Source organism: Notolepis coatsorum (assembly GCF_963971535.1).
Source record: "Notolepis coatsorum genome assembly, chromosome: 1".
NCBI classification, from domain to species: domain Eukaryota; kingdom Metazoa; phylum Chordata; class Actinopteri; order Aulopiformes; family Paralepididae; genus Notolepis; species Notolepis coatsorum.
The window spans coordinates 92,897,788-92,920,858 of NC_140165.1; the positions used below are offsets into that span (position 1 = coordinate 92,897,788).

Here is a 23,071-nt window from a genome sequence, read left to right on the forward strand (position 1 = left end):
GACCTGCTGCAGACAGACTTGAGGTAATGTTATTAACCTCTTAAGCCCTAGCCATATTTTCTGATAAATCCACCTAAAAATACATACCTAAGTAAATGGAAGATTGCTCCACTTCTACAAGTTCCATTAGCATGTTCTTGGTATCTAGGGACATCTATGGATCTCAGGGAATGTATTCAAAAATTTAGAAGTCAGATGATTGACGGGGGTTGGCGTGAGCTGGGAAGTGTAGTTTTTTTTTTTTTTTTTTTGAAAGCCCTGGGTCTTTTCTAACAAAAGACTGACTTGATGCCCTGAGATTTCTTTGTATGGCTTCTTGCCCGTGTGGAATGGTGCTGCTGCAGGTAGCTACCGAATCGAAAGCACCTTGCACTGGGACGGCTTGTCCTCTGAATGGATGCTGCAACTCTAAAACCGAGCGGTGGCGGAACACTTTGCTGCACTCCGAACACTTGTATGACTTGCTGTTCATGCCGTCGCCCCTCCATTCCCCCTGCGCGTTATCGGCGTTAACACTATGCCGTGCGTCCACGAGTATATACGTGTTTCGGTGCCATGCGTTGTGGACCAGAGCCACGTATATACTCGTGGCAAGTTGTTATTGTTTTATTCCAAATTTATAACGCTATTAACGTCCGCTATCGAGATCCATTACCTACCCACATATTTGATTTTCGAAACATGCACTACCGGCCAGATCCGCTTAGGGGCGCCATCGCTCCACTGCAGTATCATTGAGGGGATTTAAAAAAAAAAATTATCTTTTACAGTCCTGTGGGCGGATCATATGAGCCTCGATTCCAAACGAAGACCCTCCATCTTTGATCCAGTTACCGAACGTATTTTTCAGCCTGGAATAATGGGATTTATGATTAGCCAATGGACATATCGATCTACCCGAATCCGATGACTAATGAAGAAATGCTGCCGGCGATCACATGGCCTGACGGTAGGACACTATTCACATGGCCTGACGGTAGGGCACTATTCACATGGCCTGACGGTAGGACACTATTCACATGGCCTGACGGTAGGACACTATTCACATGGCCTGACGGTAGGACACTATTCACATGGCCTGACGGTAGGACACTATTCACATGGCCTGACGGTAGGACACTATTTCCCCAAATTACAGCTGGATTGGACATTGTTTTAAAACCTAACGTGATGATCAGTGAACATGGCTGATTGAACGCACACTATATTGCTAATCAATAATACTAATCGGCGTTCCCCGCCGCCCCCATTTCATCCATAGATGCTCTGTAATAGTCCGGATGCTACGCAGTTTGTTTTATTTCATTCGTATATATACAGCAGAAATGGCGTTTGATATAACGGCGCCAACGTTTAGCCTATTATCTAGCTTCCTGGAAAAAAGACTAGACGAAAAGCGCGATAAACCTTATATTCACGACGCTATAAAATGACAACCAACCGATGGATTTTTATTTTCTTTAAGCCATTATGAAGGCACGGTTTATGCACTCAAGTGACAATGAGAATGGACAGATAGCAATACTATAAACATGATGAATGATGAATGAAAACTTTATTTAACAGATTGCAGAATGGGTACAATACAGTACGGCTCAATACACACAATTGTTAAGGGGATGCAGACCAGAGAGAGACTTTCGTCTTGTTTACATCAATTCAGTGCCACATACACACAGTCCTCATATCCCTCCTAGTTACACACAGTCATCATTATCCCTCCCATACAATACGCACAACACAACAGACTAACTCGTCTTGCTCAATACTTGTTTATGAGTTTTAAGAGACGGCACTGTAATCTCTCTCAACCAAAGCTCTACTACAGTAGTTGACAAAGATCTCCACTTTGCTATCTGAAACACTGACACCATTATCAACCTAATAATATCAACCTGATAATATTGAAACATTATCAATATAACGTTAGCTACCAACTTTAGCAGGGCTCCTAATAACACAAGATACATTTCACTATGAATTGAAAATGGGGGACCCTGATGTAAACAAGACGAAAGTCTTTATCTGGTCTGCATCTCCTTAATAATTATGTGTATTTAGCCGTACTGTATATTGTACCCATTCTGCAATCTGTTAAATAAAGTTTTCATTCATTCATGCCTTTTGAAAAGTGACATGGTCGATGTAGGAGTTATGATGCGGTTTCAATTCGGTTACAGTAACGTTACACAAACTGACATTCTAAAGCCAAGAAGACACTTACCCATAAAGACGGTATCTCGATCGATCTCATCTATTGTTGAATAGTGCAGCTTCTCCATGTGACGAGTCCGACTCGAGCCGCGTGCATTAATCCCATGGGAAATACAATATAGCATCGCGAGCCAGCTTGTTGCATCAAATTGATGTTTGGCTTTTGTCTCCAGAGTAAAGTTAGAACTACTACACTTCGGCTGGTCCAGGCTAAGCACTGCAGGCTTTCGTTTTACAACAACTGAGATAAAAAAATATATATCATCAAACAGCAGTCTTTTGTGATCTAATCGATCCTTCATTTGCGTGAGGATGCTGTCGAAATCCACTATTCTGTTGATGCGTGACGCACGTTCCATTTTCGCCCAAATAAAGTTTTCATTCATTCATTCATTTGCTGTCTCGTTATAACACAAACAGCTCACCATGAACCATGACAAGCTTAATTACGTTAGTTAGCATCCAAGCTAGCGTGATAACATTAGTAGTTATTATCATCCAAGCTAGAAACTGCTAGGCTGCCTGCTTATACCTGCAATAATGTTGTCATCCTCCTGGACAGATAGACTTGTTAAATCATAATATCCACAGGTGTGTTGTGCTGGTCCTCAGTAAATGTCCCGCCGCGAAAAATAAGTTGCTATTAAAGTGCTAAATGTTAGATACACTAATATAGAGGTTTCGAACGTGGCTGCTCTCAGTGCTCTGTTAATAAAATTTTCAATCAATCAATCCCGCGAGGGGAGAAACAGCTGTGTAGCTACAGAGCTGCAGACGTAGGAGCCATACTCTGATTGGATTTGCAAGGCTGCCAATCATTTAACCTCCGTGTATTGGATGTCAAGGGCTGTCCATCAATGGCAAGAGTTTAACTGCACAGACCGTGCTTAGATGACATTAATAGCCTATTATTTATTTAAGCATTACATCACGCGCAGGAGTGGTTTGTGAACAATAAACCATGCCTAGGGGTGGTCGTTAGGCCCGAGGCGCAGCCGAGGGTCGTTAGACCCCCCTAGGCATGGTTTATTGTTCACAAATCACGACTGCAAGTGGTGTAAAGCTTTTATACAACTGCGAGATTCATCCAACCTTATTTCTATACAATAAACACACATTAATCGAAGATTTATTGAAAAAACCATCCGCCAGAAAAAGTAGTTCCCACAACTACAAAAAAGACAAGTTGCCTCCATGTGGAAGCAGCTTGAAGTGCATCCAACCAAACTAACACATCCAACTGTGTATTATTGGAATGATTGAGAGAAGTTGCCTCATGTGGAAGCAGCTTGAAGTGCATCCAACCAACTAACACATCCAACTGTGTATTATTGGAATGATTGATTGAACATTTTATTACCAGATGCAGAATGGGTACAATACAGTACGGCTCAATACACACAATTGTTAAGGGAATGCAGACCTACTTTCCATAGAACTTCATTCTTAGATGCTTCTATATAAAGTAGGTAAAACAAATTAAAACGTTTTCTTTGCCCTATAGGAAAAAAACGTTTTCTTCGCCCTATTTTTTTATTTATTTATTTTAGCCTAAACTTAACCAGTTGGAAACCAGGGGTACAGTAATAAAATTAGCAATCAACCAATCAATCAATTCAATAGACCATGCTCACTTAAAACAGCGCTGCTTCTCTCTCAGTCTGACTCCCCCGCTGTTGCAGACAGGAGTGTGTGCGTGTGTGTGCGTGTGTGTGTGTGTCACAGTGTGTGTGTGTGTGTGTGTGTGTGTGTGTGTGTGTATGTGTGTGTGTGTGTATGTGTGTGTGTGTGTATGTATGTGTGTGTGTGTGTGTGTGTGTGTGTGTGTTTGTGGGTACGCCAGCGTCGGACAGTGTGAGAGTGAACGCTGCAGTCAGTGGGAAGGAAGTAGAAATTTAAATCAATCAATTAATCAATCAATCAATCCGCGATTTTTCTTTTGTTCTAGATTGACTCAAGACCCATCAATTACATCATCCAACATTGTTTAAAGGACTAACACATTCCCCTTGACAGAATCGCTTCATATTTAGTCGTTATGGCGCTATCAACATTCTGGCGCTATCAACATTCTCCCGGAGTGAGCCGGGGAGTGATATGTGATTCGGTTGTGGGCTCAGGACCGTGGATTGTTGCCAATAAAGACGTGTAAATGGACTGTTTCAGCCAATCAGAATCGAGAAATTTGCATGCCGTTGTATAATATTTATTTAACAATGGGTCAACCTGTGCAGATATTCTGCACGAATAATTACCGCAGGAAATACTGCAGTGCAGGCCTGCTCAGAGCTGTCAATTTTGGTCATTTTTGAAGAAAAAGAAATTCACTGGCATTTTTTTTACAGAGGAAAACATTTATAATAATAAAAAAATTATAATAATAAAAAAAGAATATATATATATATATATATATAGGTATATGTAAATTAATAATAATTATGAATTATGAGTGAATTTGTATTTCACGTGTTGTCATAGAGAAACCTCCACTGCTCTGGAAACATCGTGACGCACAGTGAAAATAGGCAATGGAAAGCTGGCGCATTGACTACAGGGATGACGGTAATAGCTGGCGCTGAATGAGGCGCTCCCAAAAGTGGACATTTTTTTACTTGAACTTGGACTCTGCATACTTCTTTTGCAAACCAAAATACTAGACTTTATACTTATAGCACATGCATGGGCCTGGTCTCTTTTGAAACATGACATTCTGAAGTTTCTGATACAATAAAGATAATTCACTTTTAGTGCTAATTAAATAGAGTAACATAGGTCTGAACTTGACTTGTTACTCACGTTTTTCTGTAGTAGTTAGTAGTCCAGAAGTAGTAATTCCAAAAGAAATTGGTATTGCTAATGTATTTGAAATAATTTAAAGTCTGCCATGTACTTCGGTGCACGCCTGATGATGAAACATAATACCTACTGTATAAATTTGATTCTGGAATACTAGCGTGTATAGGCAAGAAACGCCAACGCAAATAGTAGAATTGACCTATATGGCTATTACGCAGTCTTTCAGGAATTACCCCATACCGCTGTAAAACCATACTTATATTCACCACGGACTGGAAGAAACAGTGTCAAATGACTATAGCAATGTATCCATGGCTATAATATAGAATATAGATTTAGCTCTACAAACAAGGTCACGCAGTCGTATCTTTTAATGCTTGGCCCAGCTACAACAGGGCTCGCGCTGATTGAGTTAATAACGTTAATACACATGGGGAGACTAGCTTGCTGGACATAAACATTGTTGATATAGCAGTCTGTTTAACACATTAATTGCCAAGAACGAGTTAACTCGTTATTACCTGCCATGCGAATATCGCCAAAAATGAGTTAACGTGTTTTTATGATCGTTATTTATTTTATTCGCTATATCTATTCATAATTCATGGCTGCAGCCTCTGCAGACCCTTCAGACCCTGTCTGAGCTGGCAGACGGTTAACACCGCCCTCTACTGCCTTGCGGAGCTATTGCACTTCATTGGAAACGGTCTGGTGTGTTTTCTGATCCGATCTGAGCCGTGGGGGCGGGGTTTAAATACTCAGGCGAGGCAGGTCTTTACAACGATGGCATGGAACACTAACCCTGCCCGCCCGTTCATGTGTAACGCTCGGTAATGTCGGGGACAGGATCGCTGTGGATAACTGGAATGGCGATCAGATAATTGGATTCTTTTTTTTGCATTACATCAGAGACCAGGTAAGGACTCTATATATCCAATATTGCGTTGATCTGATATTTATTTCCCCCGCGATCGAAGCTGTGTGTGTGGACTCTGTGTATGCCGTTTACCGCTGGCAAACGGGCGCCCCGCGGTCAAAGCAACATTTCATATATACACGAGGAGACATAATACCAATAATCTAGCGTTGATTTCAGGATGATTAGATAATCAGCCGAAAAATTACAATGTGATAACTGGATTACACTAAAATGCTTTTTTCTCGTCCTTCATGTGATTTACTCAGAATCACCCAAACCATACTCATATTCAAAATGGTATAAAACGTAAATGTACGGATGAAAAACAATCTGTTTTTTGCATGTTGACCAGAAGCAACTCACTGACAGTCGGCGGCGTTATTAGATCCATAGCTATAATATAAAATATAGTTTTAGGACTCGCAAGTTTGGCATTCTAAAACTATATCCATTGAATAAAGACCTGGCGCTGAAGGGGGATCAGCGCCCCCTGCTGCTGGCGGTCAATGTGTTAATGTTGTTATATCGCTCGCTATTGATTGTTTTGTACTAGTAACGTTAATGCTAGTTGAATAGACACAAGAGGTAATCATCATCCATTTTAAACAGGTTATTACCTCATGTTAACATTAGTAGAATAGACACGAGAGGTAACGTTAATGCTAGTAGAATAGACACGAGAGGTAACGTTAACGTTAGCAGAATAGACACAACGAGATCAGCGTACAGCCCAAGGGGGAGGGATTCCAACGATGTGCAATAGCGGCCGGAAGGCGTTAGGCGGTGGTATTGGCCTTTTGCGAGCTCAGACCCATTCCCAATGATAACATCAGGCTGGATGGATGAAAAATTTATGGATACAGCGAATAAAAGAAATAATGATTAAAACACGACTTTTCTCGTGATTGGCGCTCAATGCATGGCGAGTTAACCCGGTTTTCTCGTGAATGGCGCTAAATGAGTTAATAGAAATATTGTGACATGATTGTGTTAACTCAATCACAATACAACTATCCTTTGAATCAAATCAAATTGTGTAACTTTTTTTATGCAGACGATAATGGATTCAAAACTGTTTAAACGTGTGTACTAAGTCATACATATTTATTTACTAAAAAGGACAATTATGCTTCCACATATATATGCAGTATCACCAAATATATCTCCTATTGTATCTTGGCGAAACCTGTGGTTTACACTCATATATTTATAAATATATATAATATTTTTTCGTAGCAGAGAGGGTGACATAGGGCTGGGCAACACATCGATATTTAATCATTTATGTTCTGTCATCTTATGAAGGGATGTTCTGATGTCATGAATCAGCATGCATCAAAAGGCACGCCACCCAACTCCATTCCCAAGGATACCTCCTCTAGCCCTCTACTCACGGAAAGTTTAACGTCTCTGCAAACCACACCGAAGGCTACATTGGTCCTACCCAAAGCTGCACTGAAAGACTTGGCCACCCCATCCAAAGTTGTTGTGGAAGCTGCATCTAAAGATTCCACTATACCATCCAAAGCGATGGCAAAGGCTGCACCGAAGGATGCCACAACTCAACTTAAAGCAGTGGTAGATAGTGCACCTAAAGATGCCACAAGCCCACTCAAAGCAGTGGTAGATGGTGCACCGAAGGATGCCACAACTCAACTTAAAGCAGTGGTAGATGGTGCACCTAAAGAGGCCACAACCCTATCCAAAATGGCAGTAGGGGCTGCATCTACAAATGCCACAGCCCCACCTGCATCTAAAGATTCAACACCCAAAGCTGTGGTTGAGGCTCCTCTCACTGCACCTAAACGTGTTGTGAAGGCCACACCTAAAGACTCTTCCATCCCACCCAATAAAGGTATGTTCATGCTATTTCTTTATTTTCTATTGTTATGCACAATGTGGCAGCACCAGATACAATGTGGCAGCACCAGAAACAATGTGGCAGCACCAGAAACTAAACGCCTTGCAGAAGCCACGCCCACATTTGATGGAGCCCAACCGTTGAGATTGAAATTGCCAAGTGAGAGATTAGTTTGTGCTTATGTCTTATTTGTCAATGCTACATACTATTTATACCAGTGGTAGAAAGTAACAAAGTATTTTTACTCAAGTAAAGTACAATTTCGAGCTACTTGTACTTTACTTTATTGTACTTTTTAATCCACTACATGTATCTGAAACCATCAGTTACTAGTTACTTTGCATAGAAAACATGGCAAAATGTTTGAAGCCTGACAACTTCAAGAGGACATAATCAGAGCATCATAACTGGACCACATACAACTCTCTGAGGTCTGGGCTTTTTTGTGATTCTGAACCCCCTCCCCTTTCTGGGCCCTTTAGGGGGATTTTCAAATTATTATTATTATATATTTTTTTTACGTAATATGAAAGTACAGGTTCATACCTTCAAAATAACAAATCAGGCAGATACCTTTCAATCTATGTCTTATGAATCATGCTTATAACACACCTCTTTTCTGAGCTACGGGGCTTTAAAGAAACCTGAACCATTTATCTTGTGTAATGACTTGTTTACCCAGAAAGCAATGTAACCCCCCCCCCCCCCCCCCCCCCTGACTTGACACATTTTAGTCTTGAGAGCAGCCCTTTGTTAGTCTAATGACTTGTGACCCCTGCTTCTGTGACCAGCCATCTATGAAATCATAGCACTGATTGGAGACAAAATACGTGATTAGATAGTCAAACAGGTGAGACAAGCTAAGTTACAATCATAAAACACAAAATTGTTACAAATCTTAATTACAACTTTGGGTGGAATCTCCTTTGGGTGGAATTCCATAACATGCGGAGGTACACAGAGGTATAATGTGCTGCGTGCACACACACACCAAACAACTAGATCTGTCATTTTTAGAGACATGATCATAATGAGGCATTTGTTATAATGAGTCTCCTGAACAATTTAAAACCAATAATGAATCGATCAGACTCAGAGCTTCTGACGCGGCGGTATGGTAACTTTTCCGTGACCATCCGCGGATTGTCTGAGATATTATGAGCTGCGCCCACACACACCAAACAACTAGATCTGTCGTTTTTAGAGACACGATCATAATGAGGCGTTTGTCATAATGAGTCTCCTGAACAATTTTAAAACCAATAATGAATCGAGCAGACACAGCTCCGAACGTTATGAGCCATTCAGTCTGAGGATCGCTCGCTGGACTTAATATATTGCGCACTGCTGCCAGTCAGGCTTGTATAGTTGTATGCCTGATTCAGATACAATTGAACACAAACTGTTCCAAAGATACTGGGCCCGTTGTCTCGGAATGCATTTAGGTGCGTCTCGTCTCCCCATCGATACATCAATATACTGCACTAGCACCCGTGCGATGGACGTTCGGTTCATATCGATACTCTTATTTTGAAAATCCTGTGGCAAGTCTCATTTACCGCACAAGCGCAGCTCCCGGAGCTCCGAACACGGGTCACAACAACACAAGTCTAGTCGGGATGAGGAGGGGTCCCCGCCATACATTATCAGGAAATGAATCAATCATCAAAAAAAGAGTTGAGTGACTCAGGCTCAACAGTCTTATTTCATAATACAACGTTTCCGAATGGACGTTTGGATTAAACAAAGTGTATGCACTGCAGTGATGCTGATGCTTTCCCAGCGGAACACAAGTTGCTTAACGTTACACAGCTATGTTATGCACGTTAATTTAGCTATGTAACGTTAGAGCGCAGCCATTTAGCTTTAGCTTGCTAACGTTAAGATAGCAGGAGCCATCGGCCAACAAAGTTGTTTCAACAAATGTATTCACAAAATGGATTATCATCCAAAGATTATTGAAGCCTCCCGTGACCAGTAAGTAGGTACTACTACTCAACCGCAGCAATGTGCGCCATGTGCCTAAAGTCAAGATTTGACAGTACTGAACTAGAAAAAACCTGCGACTAAGTCAAGTACGCTGGAGTGGGGCGCGGATGGAAGTGGCCATTTTTCAATACCCAAATTTTTTCCTGGCGAATGTTCGAATCCCAAAAACAGGCTTGGGGACAGCTCTAGTGTGTGTGTGATCTCATTCAACGAGTACTACAAGCGCGCACACACACACAGTTTGTTGTTTTTGTTCTATTAGTGATTTACACACTTTCTCAATTAAAAAACATTGTACGACAAATTTAAACAGATTTGCACTGCTAATTTGAAGCGTAACATATTGATGTCTTGTATACAGTTGTTATGTCCCTGCAATTTACCATTATGGGCAAATAGAGAATATTTTGTGTGCCCTGTATGCAAGATCCATGTCCTTTGCCAGTCACATACCTATTTAAGTGATGAACTGCACTACGTGTGGTTGTTTTTAGAGCACCAGTGCTATGTGGGCCTCAGCTTCCTCTCTCAGTGGTCAGCTGGGCCAGCACCTGCCTCCTGGTTCCAGAGCAGTGGGCCTCAGCCTCCTCTCTCAATGGTCAGCTGTTGGCAGTGTTTTAGCTGCGTCCCATAGCTGGGTTGCTGGTGTCCAGCTGTAATTGAGCAGCAGATCAGCCATCACCTGCAGTTACAGCTTCCCCTCTTCTCGGGCAGCGGCGTGCATTTGGACCGGCACAGGAGACGGAAGAGAGACACGCGTCCACCGAGAATCCACGAGAGAGTGAGAGAGTGAGAGAGAGAGATAGAGATATATCACACGGCAGCAACATGACACGCGCGATAGGGCGGAGTGGATGGGCCAATGAATGAGCACACTGTGCACACCCAGTCCTCATGGGAGTTGTAGTATTATATAGTATCACCTGGATTGACTTAATTATTGCAGATGCCTTTTGTAGACTACAATGTTTGTTTTTTTCATAGAAAAAAAAGCCACCCTTTCTCCAAGTGGTCACCTATTTCCATAGCTTCAGTTTTATTTAAATTAAGCTTATATCCAGACAGAACCCCATAGTTTGTAATTTCATAGAGTAACTCTGGTAGTGAAATATATATATCTGTAAGATACACTATGATGTTGTCCGCGTACAGTGCTAGTTTATGTTCATCTTCCTTTATTGTGAGACCTTTTATCCTCATATTGTTCCTTATGCTTTCGGCTAAGGGTTCTATGCATAAAGCACTGTATGCCCTGGTATGAGAAAAAGAAACCCTTGAATCTTGATCTTGAATCTATTACATTAGAGAACATGTGTATTAGAGAACATGTGTATTAGATTAGAGAACATGTGTATTAGAGAACATGTGTATTAGATTAGAGAACATGTTCTTGCGTCCCTAATGAGGATGATTTTATTCTTCTAGGTATTACTCCAAGAGGTCCTCTGGATGCGACACCTGGAGAGCAGGCCGGGGAGCCTGCTCCACCCCCACGCAGGCTTGCTGCCTTGAAGGTTCCAGGGGCTGCTCCACCATTTTGGATGACAGACTCTAAAAAAAAGATTATCCATACTAAGCATGCTAGGTTCTGGTACCCAGGTAAGGAAGATTTTTTTTTTTTATCCACTTTTTCTCCCATTTTCTATATTTTCTCCCATCCCAATTTCGTATCATCCAATTCAACCCTCCCCTGTCACGAACGCTGTTTCTTGCCTCCCACAAGCCGGCTGCAATGTGGACTAAGTCATACATAGCACAAGTCCCCTCCGGTACGGTAACAGCAGTCGCATCTTTTCACCTGCGCAGCTCGATCTCTCAGTGGCGAGGAGTAACGCGTGGGAGGCTCACGCTGCCCCCGACACTTCCTGATTCTACTGCGCAGGCGCACCAACCGACCTGTAGGAGTCGCTGTCCACAACGCCCGATCCCCACCCATCAGTTTCCCACCCCCTAATACGGCCAATGTGTATTAGTATGAACGACCAGCTAAACTGAAAGCAATGTGGAGCTGGCGAGCCCAGTGTCTCCGCATTCGTGGCGAGCGCCTTGCCCACTACGCCACGTAGCCGCCCCCCCCAGGTAAGGAAGACTTAACAAGTGTCAACAACTATACCATGAAACTCCAATGATAACCGGGCCACATATAAAGCAAATAAATCAACTTGAAATGCAAACCATTTTAATCCCAATATGGTTGTACTCATCTAGCAGGCTATCATTTAACATTATGAGGGTTGTATTTTGTACCAAAATTCTAAATATTAAGATCTAGTTTTAACATTTAACTCCCAGCATGGGTTACAACCCTAGTAATTTCAAACGACAGCCTGCCAGATGAGTACAACCACCTTGGGATTGAGGTTTGGTTTACATTTGACACAATATGCTTACGGTATATGCTACTAGTAATATCTTCAGGCTCTAAATAGGATAAATTATTTTATCGATAATATATGCTGTGCTTCTATGCTTCATGTCGCCCTCTATGGCGAGCTGCTAGGGCTGGACCTCCGGACTTGAACTATGCTGCACTGTTTCCATGTCCCCTACCACTGCACTTTTTACAGTCTTATTGTTGTCTCACTGTTCTGTCCTGTCTTTCACTTTACTTATAATTATTTATTATGTATTTACTGTTGTATTGTTCTAAATTGTGAAACGCATGCACTGTAATCGTCAAATCACGTTCCATTTGTACTGCAATATGGTGAATAAAGTAATCTGAATCTGAATCTGAACCATAGTTACAGTTAGGAACACTCTGATTTTCTTCTCGCAGACTATTTCACGGCCAAAGGACTGGAACCAACTGAGGTGAGTTCACTTCTCTGAAAGCCTCTCTTTCTATTTGTATCTTTCTACCTCTACCTCTTTACATCTCTATCTCTACCTAGGGCTGGGCGATACGGCCTCTAAATGATATTGCGATATATTTTGGCTATATCGCGATACACGATATATATCGCGATATTTTTACATTTCCTCTAAAGCACTTTAAAAAATAAAATAAAATCACGCCAACATGATGATTCTAGTAGTCCCTGCAACATATGTCTGCATTAAACCATTCTTTATTTATACTGTACTGTAGTCATTAGTGGTTTCTATTAGAACATTTTATTTTGCAAAAGGGGTACATTTTCCACCACTGTAGGGGATCTGATTCACTGTCGGCATCGACAGACTGCAAGTGGGCAGACAACTCTGTTTCAACGATGGATCCTGTTGTGAAGGATCAGATTAAACCGAATATATATATTTATTTATATATATATATTTAAATAGTGTTTGTATATCGTTTGATATCCCCTGTATATTCCTTGTACAATATGCACTGAATATCCCTTTAGTCTACTAAACAGCCCATAATAGTTTCATTCTACCATTGGACGAGAACCTGGCGCCAGGTTGCCATACCCCTAGGTTCAAGTTCAATCGTGCCGCCCAACATGTCGTGGCAAGCCCCGGTTCCGCGCAGGAGTACGTCTGGCGAGATACGAATGGTACTATTTGTTCATAGCGCATATATATATGGCGCAAGTAAAGTAGAACTTTCTTTTAGTCCAGTTCTTTACCCTCCAACAGAGTGACAGACGCGAAGCCTCACCCACGACGCACGTGTGGTGTAGTAAGGCCTACTTGGCCTCAGAATAGGCATTGAGATATCGTGCGGATTAATAGTTGAATAGTCATAGTTTGGCACTATACCGTCGAGTTGGACGTATTCTATTAAGCTAATAATAGTCTATTTATGTATGGTGCATCGTTCGGTTAGAGTTATAAAGTTATCAGTACCCCCATCGTTCCTGACGTTATCTGGACGCTTAACCAGGCTGGGCAGACCCCTAGTGGTGCTTGCATCCGAGGAGCTCCGGGCCAGGGCGACTGGACCTGTATATTGGATTACTCTACCCGGACGACGGCGAGCCTTCCGCGGCTTGGATTATGCTTTGGGTGCTTTGATTATTCCATGGATAACGGCCAACACTGCGGAGTGTTGGAACTACCCCCCGGAGAGGACTCCAGGTGAGACGGCGCTCTACACCAGTGAGGTCGCCTCACGTCTCTCCGTTGTGGACCGGCAGCTACCGTCCACCAGAGGGTCCAGCTGTATTCGTCTGCGGACCGAGGTTCTGTGGGCACCGTGTTCAAGACTTTGAATTCTCCCAAGAAACCGTCGGCCAGATGGGATACCGCCAGCGGCTTCTCTAACCCCCCCCTCCTACTGTCTTACAACCAGCGGGACCCCCCCCCCCCCCTTAGTGTATCCAGCTATAATCATTTAAGTACCATCGCTATAGTTTCCTAAATATCCAGGTTGTATACTTACTCCCTGCGTAACCAGAGATTGGACATTCAATGTTGATTTACCTACGAATACTCATTTGCCATACAAGTGCATATTTCAAATCATAAGTGTAAACAAGTGAACGTTGTATATACCTTTTGCTATATTAAACCTTCGATTTGTACATTTGTGTGGATTCGTTTCATCAGGTGGGAAAGTGTTCATCATACTTGTAACTGAGGGGTACAATTCCCTGACTGTATTACTAGATATGATACTTACTACCACTACCTTTGTACTTTATATTCGGCCACCCAGTACTCGGCATAAATATATTATGATAAACACTCTCACGTAGATGAAACGGATCCAACACAAATGTACGAAGTCGAAGTATGTATTTATTCCTACACAGCAATGGTATGTAGAGCAAGCACTTAATCACTTAATTACATTTATGAATTGAAATAGTATGCACTTTTATGGCAAAGAGTATTCGTCGGTATATCAATAGAGAATGTCCAATCTCTGATGGCGCAGGTGGTAAATATACGACCTGGAATAGTTAAGGAATAACAGCAATGATACTTTAATGATTATAAGACTGGATACACTAAGGGGGGTAATCCGGTCGCTTGTAAGACAACAGGAGTAGGAGGGGGGGGGGGGTAGAGTCTGGCTGCCTCGTCCGGCCAAGGGTATCCTGGGTGAACCCACAGTTGTGCAGTTCGGTGCGCCAGCGATCCTTGGACCACAGATGAAAGCAGTTGGACTCTCTGTGAGCCGGCTCTCTCCGGTCCACGGGGGAGAGACGTGAAGCGACCTCGTCTTGCAGAGCGTCTCCTCACCTTGCGTCCTCTCCAGGGGGGGGGGTTCCAACACACAGCAGTGTCGGGGGTCTTTATCCATGGAATAATCACTGTATACAAAGCATAATCCGTGCCTGGGAAGGCGGGCTGTCGTCGGTAGAATAATCCGGTATACAGGTCCACTCGCTCGTCGGCTCTGGGGCTCCTCGGATGCAGTCTCACATGGGGTCGACCATCCTGGATAAGCAGCCAGTTCTCTGCCCGAAACGATGGGGTACTGACTACGATAGTATTCTCACCGCACGAAGCACTATATATTAACAGACTATTATTAGCTTAATAGACTACGTCCAACTCGACGATATAGTGCCAAATATGACTATTCAAATATTAATATACACGATGTCTCAATACCGATGGTAGGCCGAACTTGGCCTTACTCCCACACGTGGCGTCGCGGGGAGGCTTTACGTCTGTCACTCTATTGGAGGGTAAGAAACTGGACTGAAAAGGAAGTCCTACTTTAGTAGCGCAGTATATATACGCACTATGAACAAATAGTACCGTTAGTGGTGCGGTAGCCAGATTCCTACGCGGAACTAGGACTTGTTCGTACATGTTGAGCGGTACGTTTGAACTGGGTCTGGGGGGTATGGCAGCCTGGCACCAAGGTCTCGACCAATAGTAGAATGGAGACTATTATGGGATGTTCAGTAGGCTAGAATGGATATTCAATGCATATTGTACAAGGAATATACAAGGGATATCAGGGAATATTAGAGAATATACAAATACAATTAAATATATATATATAAATAAATATATATATTCGGTTTAATCTGGCCCTTCACAACAGCCACCCCCTGATTGGTCCCAGACCTAATCAGTTAAGCAGAGACAGATTAATCGCGTTGTCTATTTACACATAAGGGTTCGCTGTAGGGGTCAGTCAACTTCACAAAGTCATAGGGTTATAGGGTCATGGTCATCATCGATTGTGTCTGGGAGTCGGGGCAGTTCTATGAGCCTCGCCACGGGACGGGTGTAAGTGCGACCCTGGACAAGCACTTCAGCTGCTCGGACCTTGCCGTCGGCACCGGTGATCACTTTGCTTACGCGGCCGGCCGGCCACATAGCTCTGGGCAGTGATTGATCAATAATCATGACGACCGTTCCTTCTGTCAAATTGTCTCTCTCCTTTACCCACTTCTGGCGGGTCTGTAGAGACGGTAGGTAGTGCAGTAGGAAACTGCTCCAAAACTTGTCGGCTAATACTTGGCTGTACCTCCACATTCGTCGGCCGTTCGCTTCTTCAGGCCGGTACATTGTCTGGGGTAACGCGGGATCTAGCCGCCCCATCAGGAGTGTGTTGGGGGTAACTGGGTCGATATCCGCCACATCGCTGGAGACGTAGCCGAGGGGCTTAGAGTTCAATACTCCCTCAATCTCCGTGAGGACTGTCATTAGGACTTCTTCCGCCACAGTCTGGGCCCCAAGTACTGCGTACAGGGCTGTCTTTATGGAACGCACTTCCCGTTCCCAAGTACCACCGAAGTGGGGTGCGTTTGGGGGGTTGAATTGGAAGTCAATCTGTGCTGGAGCGAGGTGGGTCTTAAGTTCTGGGCCCATAGCTTGGAAGCTCTCTCTCAGCTCTCTTTCGCCGCCTTTGAAGTTTGTCCCATGATCGGACAATAGTGTAGACGGTCTTCCTTTCCGTGATGTGGATCTACGGAAGGCCATAAGGAATGAGTCTGTGCTCATGGTCGGGAGAAGCTCGATGTGTATCGCTCTGGTGGTCATGCATTTGAATACAATACCCCACCGCTTCTCGGTTCCTCTTCCTTTCTTTATGTGCAGCGGGCCAAAGCAGTCCATACCCGTTGAGTGGAATGGCTTGTCACCGATTCGGAGGCGACATGGAGGAAGGTCAGCCATCCTTGGTATGCTGGGCTGCGCGCGCCACTTGCGGCAGTCTAGACATGTTCGCTGGAAGCGTCGTACCGCCTCTCTTCCTTGTAGGATCCAGTAACGACGTCTGATTTCCGCGAAGACTCTTTCTGCTCCTGCGTGATGTACATCCTCATCGTATTTCTTTATAATCAGCTCTGTGACCTTGTGTCGGCTGTCCAATACGATCGGGTATTTAATGTCATCCGGTAGATTGGGGGCTCTGCGTAGGCGACCACCCACTCTGATGAGGGTATGAGCGTCGCTCTCGGGGGCCAGATGAATTAATCTGCTGTCGGATGGGACGGGCTTTCCTCCCTGTAGACAGGCCAATTCATCGGGGAACGAGTCTCTCTGGGCTCGCTGCAGTAGAAGCAATTCTGCTTCCTCGTAGTTAGCTGCTGACATTTCAGCGGGGGACTTACACTCCGGGTGGTGCCGCAGGAATGTCCTTTGTTGTGCACTCTCTATGGTAGTGCAATCATCTATGTTGGGGTCTGCGGAGATAACAGTGCTCAATCCACAGAACACATGCTTCTTGTTCTCAGCCTCCTCCTGACTGGCTTCCCTCGGGATAGGCGTGGGCCACTCTCCTTCCGGGAGCTTTAGGAATGCTGGGCCGTCACTGTAGACATTGCGACGGGTGAGGTCATCTAGGGGCATTCCCCGGGTGATGACGTCAGCGGGGTTCTGTTTTGTATCAACGTAGCGCCACTCTGTTTCTCCGGTTAACTCTTCGGTTAAGTCTTGAATCTCGGTGACTCTGATTCCCACGAAGACTTTGTACTTGCATGAGTCCGATTTGATCCAGGCGAGTACTGTCGTGGAATCTGACCACAGGATTGTTCTAGACACCGGTATGGTGAGCTCACGTTGGATGAGCGTGGCTAGGTGCGCTCCGGCTAGGGCTGCGCAGAGCTCTAGGCGTGGGATAGATTGTTGCTTGCGTGGGGCTATTCTCGAGCGGGCGAGGACAAATGCTGTGTAGATCTCTCCCCCCTCTTCTTGGGCCCGCAAGTAGGCTACTGATCCGTATGCGACCTCTGAGGCGTCACTGAAGACGTGTAAGTCCATTTTACATGTCTCTGGCCTCACCGTGGGTGGGAAGTAGCTTTGGCGCATATTAACGCCTGGGAGTGAGTGGAGCTCCATCTCCCACTCTCTCCAGGTGGATGCAAGATGTGCGGGAATGGGGTCGTCCCAGCCCTGGTCCTTGTCCCACAATGCTCGTACAATCATTTTTGCCCTGGTGGCGTACGGTAGAATACATCCTAGCGGGTCATATTGTCGGGCGAGTGTTGTGTACACACTCCGTCTGGTGGTCGGCGCCGCCGCCGGCCTTCCCTGCTCCGTAGTCAGGGGCTTGTGTCTGTAGTGAAGCGAATCTGTTTTGAATCGCCACACCAATCCCAGGGTCATCTCCTGGGCTTCTCCCGGGATTGTAGCCATCCAGGTCTCGCTGCTGGCTGCCTTGTCCTCGGAGGAGAGGCTGCGCAGTACTTGCGGATCGCTGCTGGCCCACTGCCTGAGATCAAAGCCGCCTTTGATCAATGAGGCGCGGAGTTTAATCAGGAGAGCCTCGGCTTCTTCCTGGGTTGAAAGGCTTTGTAGACGGTTGTCTACGTAGAAGCTGTTCTTTACGCTGTGTCGGACCTCTTCGTCCGCTGCTGGGTCCTCTGCTACATGTTTCTGTAGTGCAAATGTAGCACAGCAGGGGCTGCACGTCGTTCCGAAGGGGAGGACTTCCCATTGGTAGATGGCTGGGTGCTCATCTCCTGGCTTCTCTCTCCATAGGAACCGTAACAGGGGCTTGTCCTCCTCTACTAATCTCACCTGCAGGAACATTCCTTTAATGTCCCCGCTGATGGCCACCTTTTCCTGGCGGAAGCGGAGTAGAACGCCGAGTAGGGAGGGGCCGAGTGTGGGACCGGGCAGTAACTCTTTATTCAGATTTTGGGATCCGATCTGGTAGCTGCAGTTAAATACTATGCGGTCTTTACCGTTGTGATGGACCTTGTGGTGAGGCACGTACCACGATTCAGTGGTCTGGTCAGCCTCTTTAATGTCCATCTTTGTGACGTGTCCCGCTGTGATGAGCTTCTCAATCTCAGCGCGGTATACACTCTCTTGGGCGGGGTTCTTGGCTAAGCGCCGCTCCGTGTTCAGCAGGTACCGTTCTGTGGCGTCTGTCTTGGCGTGGAAAGTAGGCATTCCTTCTCGCCGCAGGAGTGGCGTGGCGTATCTCAACACGCCGTTGACCGGGACTCTCTTGGTCCCTGTCTCGAGGAGGTGAATGGCGTAAATGTCATCTTTAGAGCGAATGTCTTTCTTTCCGTTCTTAAAGGGCATTTGTTCCAAGGTCCATAACCGCTCTACGTGTTGCAGGAGTGCGGTTTCTCCCTCTGTGACTCGGGAGTGGAGACATCTAGTGGCTGTACTTCGGTTGAGAGATTTGGCGAGCGGGCCTTGGAGAGTCCATCCCAAACGGGTCTCGACTGCTGCAGGACAGCCTCGGGGTCCGGTATGAACCCGGTCTATCGGGACAATGAGGTCTGCATGGTCGGAGCCTATCAACAGGGTCGGCATAGCATTGTCTATGAGCGGGATCGGTAACTTGCGCAGATGTGCATATTTCTCCATCAGCTTGGCGACGGGGTATGTGTACCGCGACAGTCCTATTTCTTGGCTGGTGAAAGCGTCTGTAATCTGGTACCGTCGCTCAGGCTGGCCGCTTGCTGCGATAGAGAATGAGACATTCTCGCCCTTTATCGTCTTCAAATCTCGTCTTATTGTCCGAATTGTCATTTGGGTTTCGCTTCCCCGCAGCCCTAGCTGGGCCGCAGCGGAGGCGAGCAGAAGGGTCTTCTCTGACCCGTCATCGAGGACGGCGTAAGTGTCCAGGACTTTATTCTGGTAGCTTAGTGTCACACGCACTACTTTTAGGAGTACTCGGGCTCCACTGCTGCTGGCGGGATCGATGTACATGACGCTCGCTTTGCTGCTGGATGGTGCGGGTGAAGGGCGCCGTCTGTTACTGTCGTGAAGTATGTCCAGATGGGCTCCATCGCACTTGGTGCACCTTTTCTTTAAGCGGCATTCGGCTGCCATGTGTGAGCGCGCACAGCGAAAACAGCGCTTGTTGGACTTTATCCATTGACTTGCTTCCTCCGCGTTCAGCTTGGGGAAGGAGTCACATTGCGCTAGCCAGTGTTCTTTCTCACAGTAGGGGCACACTATCTTCCACTTCTCCGTTCTGGAGGGGGTACTGTGGCTCCTGCTGCTCGGTACTGACTCCGATTGGTGCATCACAGTCACCGATCTTCTTCCATCATTTAGTCGTCTGGTTCCTTCTCTGGAGCCAGGGGTGCTCCGTCCGAATGTATCTAGCCGTAGGCTGCTGACTTCTCTCGCCAGGAAGTCTGCTAGATCGAGGAGGTTCGGTTCGGGGCCATTCGGGTCTCGGTGGTCTCTCTGCCGCCTAAAACACTCCTGTCGAGCGGGCGGCAGCTTCTCCAAGATCCTTTCCACATTTGAGTTGGCGTAAAGTTCATGCCTCCCCTTCTCTCTCTGCGCTCCCAACATCCCTACCAGGGACTGCACTCTGATGGACAGGTCGTCCAGTGCTCGATTGTCTATTGCTGGGGGTAAGCGGTCGATGTGTCGGATCTCCTGGATCACGTAATCCCATATGCGCCCATACCTCTGGTCCAATGCTACCAGCGCTGCTGTGTATGGGGTGGTGGAAGTCGCGTAGGCGAGCGCTATATTATGTGCGCTGGGTACCTTTAAGTGCTTCAGTAGGATGGCGTATTTGTGGCGTTCATCCAATACATCCACCAACATGGTCTCCAGACACATGCGGAGTTCTGTATACTGGGCCCGGTTCTCTTGGGTGAAGTCGGGTACCATAGGCGTGCCAATGTATGACGCTGACTGTGGATACATCGGCGAGCGTTGGGGGAGAGGCCTCCTAGGCGAGTCTCCTCCCGCTCCTTGGTATGGGCTGGTACCGGCAGTGTACCATGGCCCGCTTGTCCAGGTGCTGTTCCTCGGTGCGGGTCGTGCGTCGTGCTCACCCGTGTATATAGTCGGGGGTCTGTAGCGCAGCTCCGCGGGAGTATAGCCTGGGCTGTACCGGACCTCCTGGTCCGGTAGAGTACTGTGCTGTCGTCGGGCGTGGTTCTCCTCCTCTTCCTCTTCGTCTTCAGTTAGGTCATCCAGTGCTTGTAGTCTCTGGTTTAGCCTCTCCACAGGATATGCTGCTCCTTCCCGGTTGCTAGGTCTCGCTTGGACCGGTGGGGGGAGGTGGTCTGTGGGGGGTATAGACCTCGTCTGTTGGTCAAGTTCAGGGTTGTTTACTCGGCTAGGGGATGCCGCCCTGGAGGTGTGTCTAGACGAGTTCCTGGAGCCTCTGGCGGAGGGAGAGGGTGTTGTCCGTCTGATCAGCTGTTCTATTAGTTGCGCTTGCTGTCTGTCGCGCTCTGCGTCCCGTAGAGCACCAGCAGCTGCTCGCTGGCTGTCTGCTCGGTCTCGGGCCACATTCTCTTCCCTCTGAATGCGTCTTATTTCTAGACGTATATGCTCTTCTTCGCTCCGCTGCTGGATCTGCAGTCGGTCGCGTTCAGCAGCGGCGTTCAGGCTGATGAGGAAGGCCTGCTGTAGGGTCCTCTCTGCCTCGCTGGGAGAAGGCGGTTGTTTAGGGGAGCCTTCCCTCGGGGTACTCCTTGCGGAGCCTTGGAGCTCTATCTCCACGGTGCTCTCCCCGTCTTCTTCCGTGCCGAGTTCTCTCTCGGTAGCGTTGTATTCCTCCCGGGACTCATCGGGGACTACTTCTTCAGTACTGGCGGGGTGTGAAGTCATGTCTGGTTCCCACTGGTCCCCACCGTGAACTTGGTCAGTTACATTAGAACCCGTAGGGGCCTCTATGGTCGGGGTAGTCTGGGCGTTGGGGTTAGACATACTTTTACTTTCTAGTTTTACCGCGTTTACTGTTAGTAGAAGACTAGGTTGTTGACTGACAGCGTAAGCCTCTAAGTACTGAGGGAGCCGTCGTTCGCGCTGCGGGCGTTGGTTAGGAGGATCGTTTCGTGGAGTGTTCATCATAGGCCATTTCAATATTAATAACACTATATTAATATTACACTAATTACCCTCCGGCTCGAAGGACCAATTGTAACTGAGGGGTACAATTCCCTGACTGTATTACTAGATATGATACTTACTACCACTACCTTTGTACTTTATATTCGGCCACCCAGTACTCGGCATAAATATATTATGATAAACACTCTCACGTAGATGAAACGGATCCAACACAAATGTACGAAGTCGAAGTATGTATTTATTCCTACACAGCAATGGTGTGTAGAGCAAGCACTTAATCACTTAATTACATTTATGAATTGAAATAGTATGCACTTTTATGGCAAAGAGTATTCGTCGGTATATCAATAGAGAATGTCCAATCTCTGATGGCGCAGGTGGTAAATATACGACCTGGAATAGTTAAGGAATAACAGCAATGATACTTTAATGATTATAAGACTGGATACACTAAGGGGGGTAATCCGGTCGCTTGTAAGACAACAGAAGTAGGAGGGGGGGGGGGGGGGGGGTAGAGTCTGGCTGCCTCGTCCGGCCAAGGGTATCCTGGGTGAACCCACAGTTGTGCAGTTCGGTGCGCCAGCGATCCTTGGACCACAGATGAAAGCAGTTGGACTCTCTGTGAGCCGGCTCTCTCCGGTCCACGGGGGAGAGACGTGAAGCGACCTCGTCTTGCAGAGCGTCTCCTCACCTTGCGTCCTCTCCAGGGGGGGGGTTCCAACACACGGCAGTGTCGGGGGTCTTTATCCATGGAATAATCACTGTATACAAAGCATAATCCGTGCCTGGGAAGGCGGGCTGTCGTCGGTAGAATAATCCGGTATACAGGTCCACTCGCTCGTCGGCTCTGGGGCTCCTCGGATGCAGTCTCACATGGGGTCGACCATCCTGGATAAGCAGCCAGTTCTCTGCCCGAAACGATGGGGTACTGACTACGATAGTATTCTCACCGCACGAAGCACTATATATTAACAGACTATTATTAGCTTAATAGACTACGTCCAACTCGACGATATAGTGCCAAATATGACTATTCAAATATTAATATACACGATGTCTCAATACCGATGGTAGGCCGAACTTGGCCTTACTCCCACACGTGGCGTCGCGGGGAGGCTTTACGTCTGTCACTCTATTGGAGGGTA

General features: G+C 46.1%; 1 protein-coding gene across 1 annotated transcript in view; it reads left to right on the forward strand.

The window, feature by feature from the left end:
* The window catches only part of LOC311245121 (uncharacterized protein), a 226,948-nt gene that overhangs the window by 78,737 nt on the left and 125,140 nt on the right, over window positions 1-23,071 (forward strand). Inside the window, exons 13-15 of the mRNA XM_084334913.1 lie at window positions 7,235-7,784; window positions 11,205-11,378; window positions 12,559-12,593. Of these exons, the coding sequence (XP_084191039.1) occupies window positions 7,235-7,784; window positions 11,205-11,378; window positions 12,559-12,593 (759 nt within the window). The remainder of the gene's footprint in view (window positions 1-7,234; window positions 7,785-11,204; window positions 11,379-12,558; window positions 12,594-23,071) is intronic.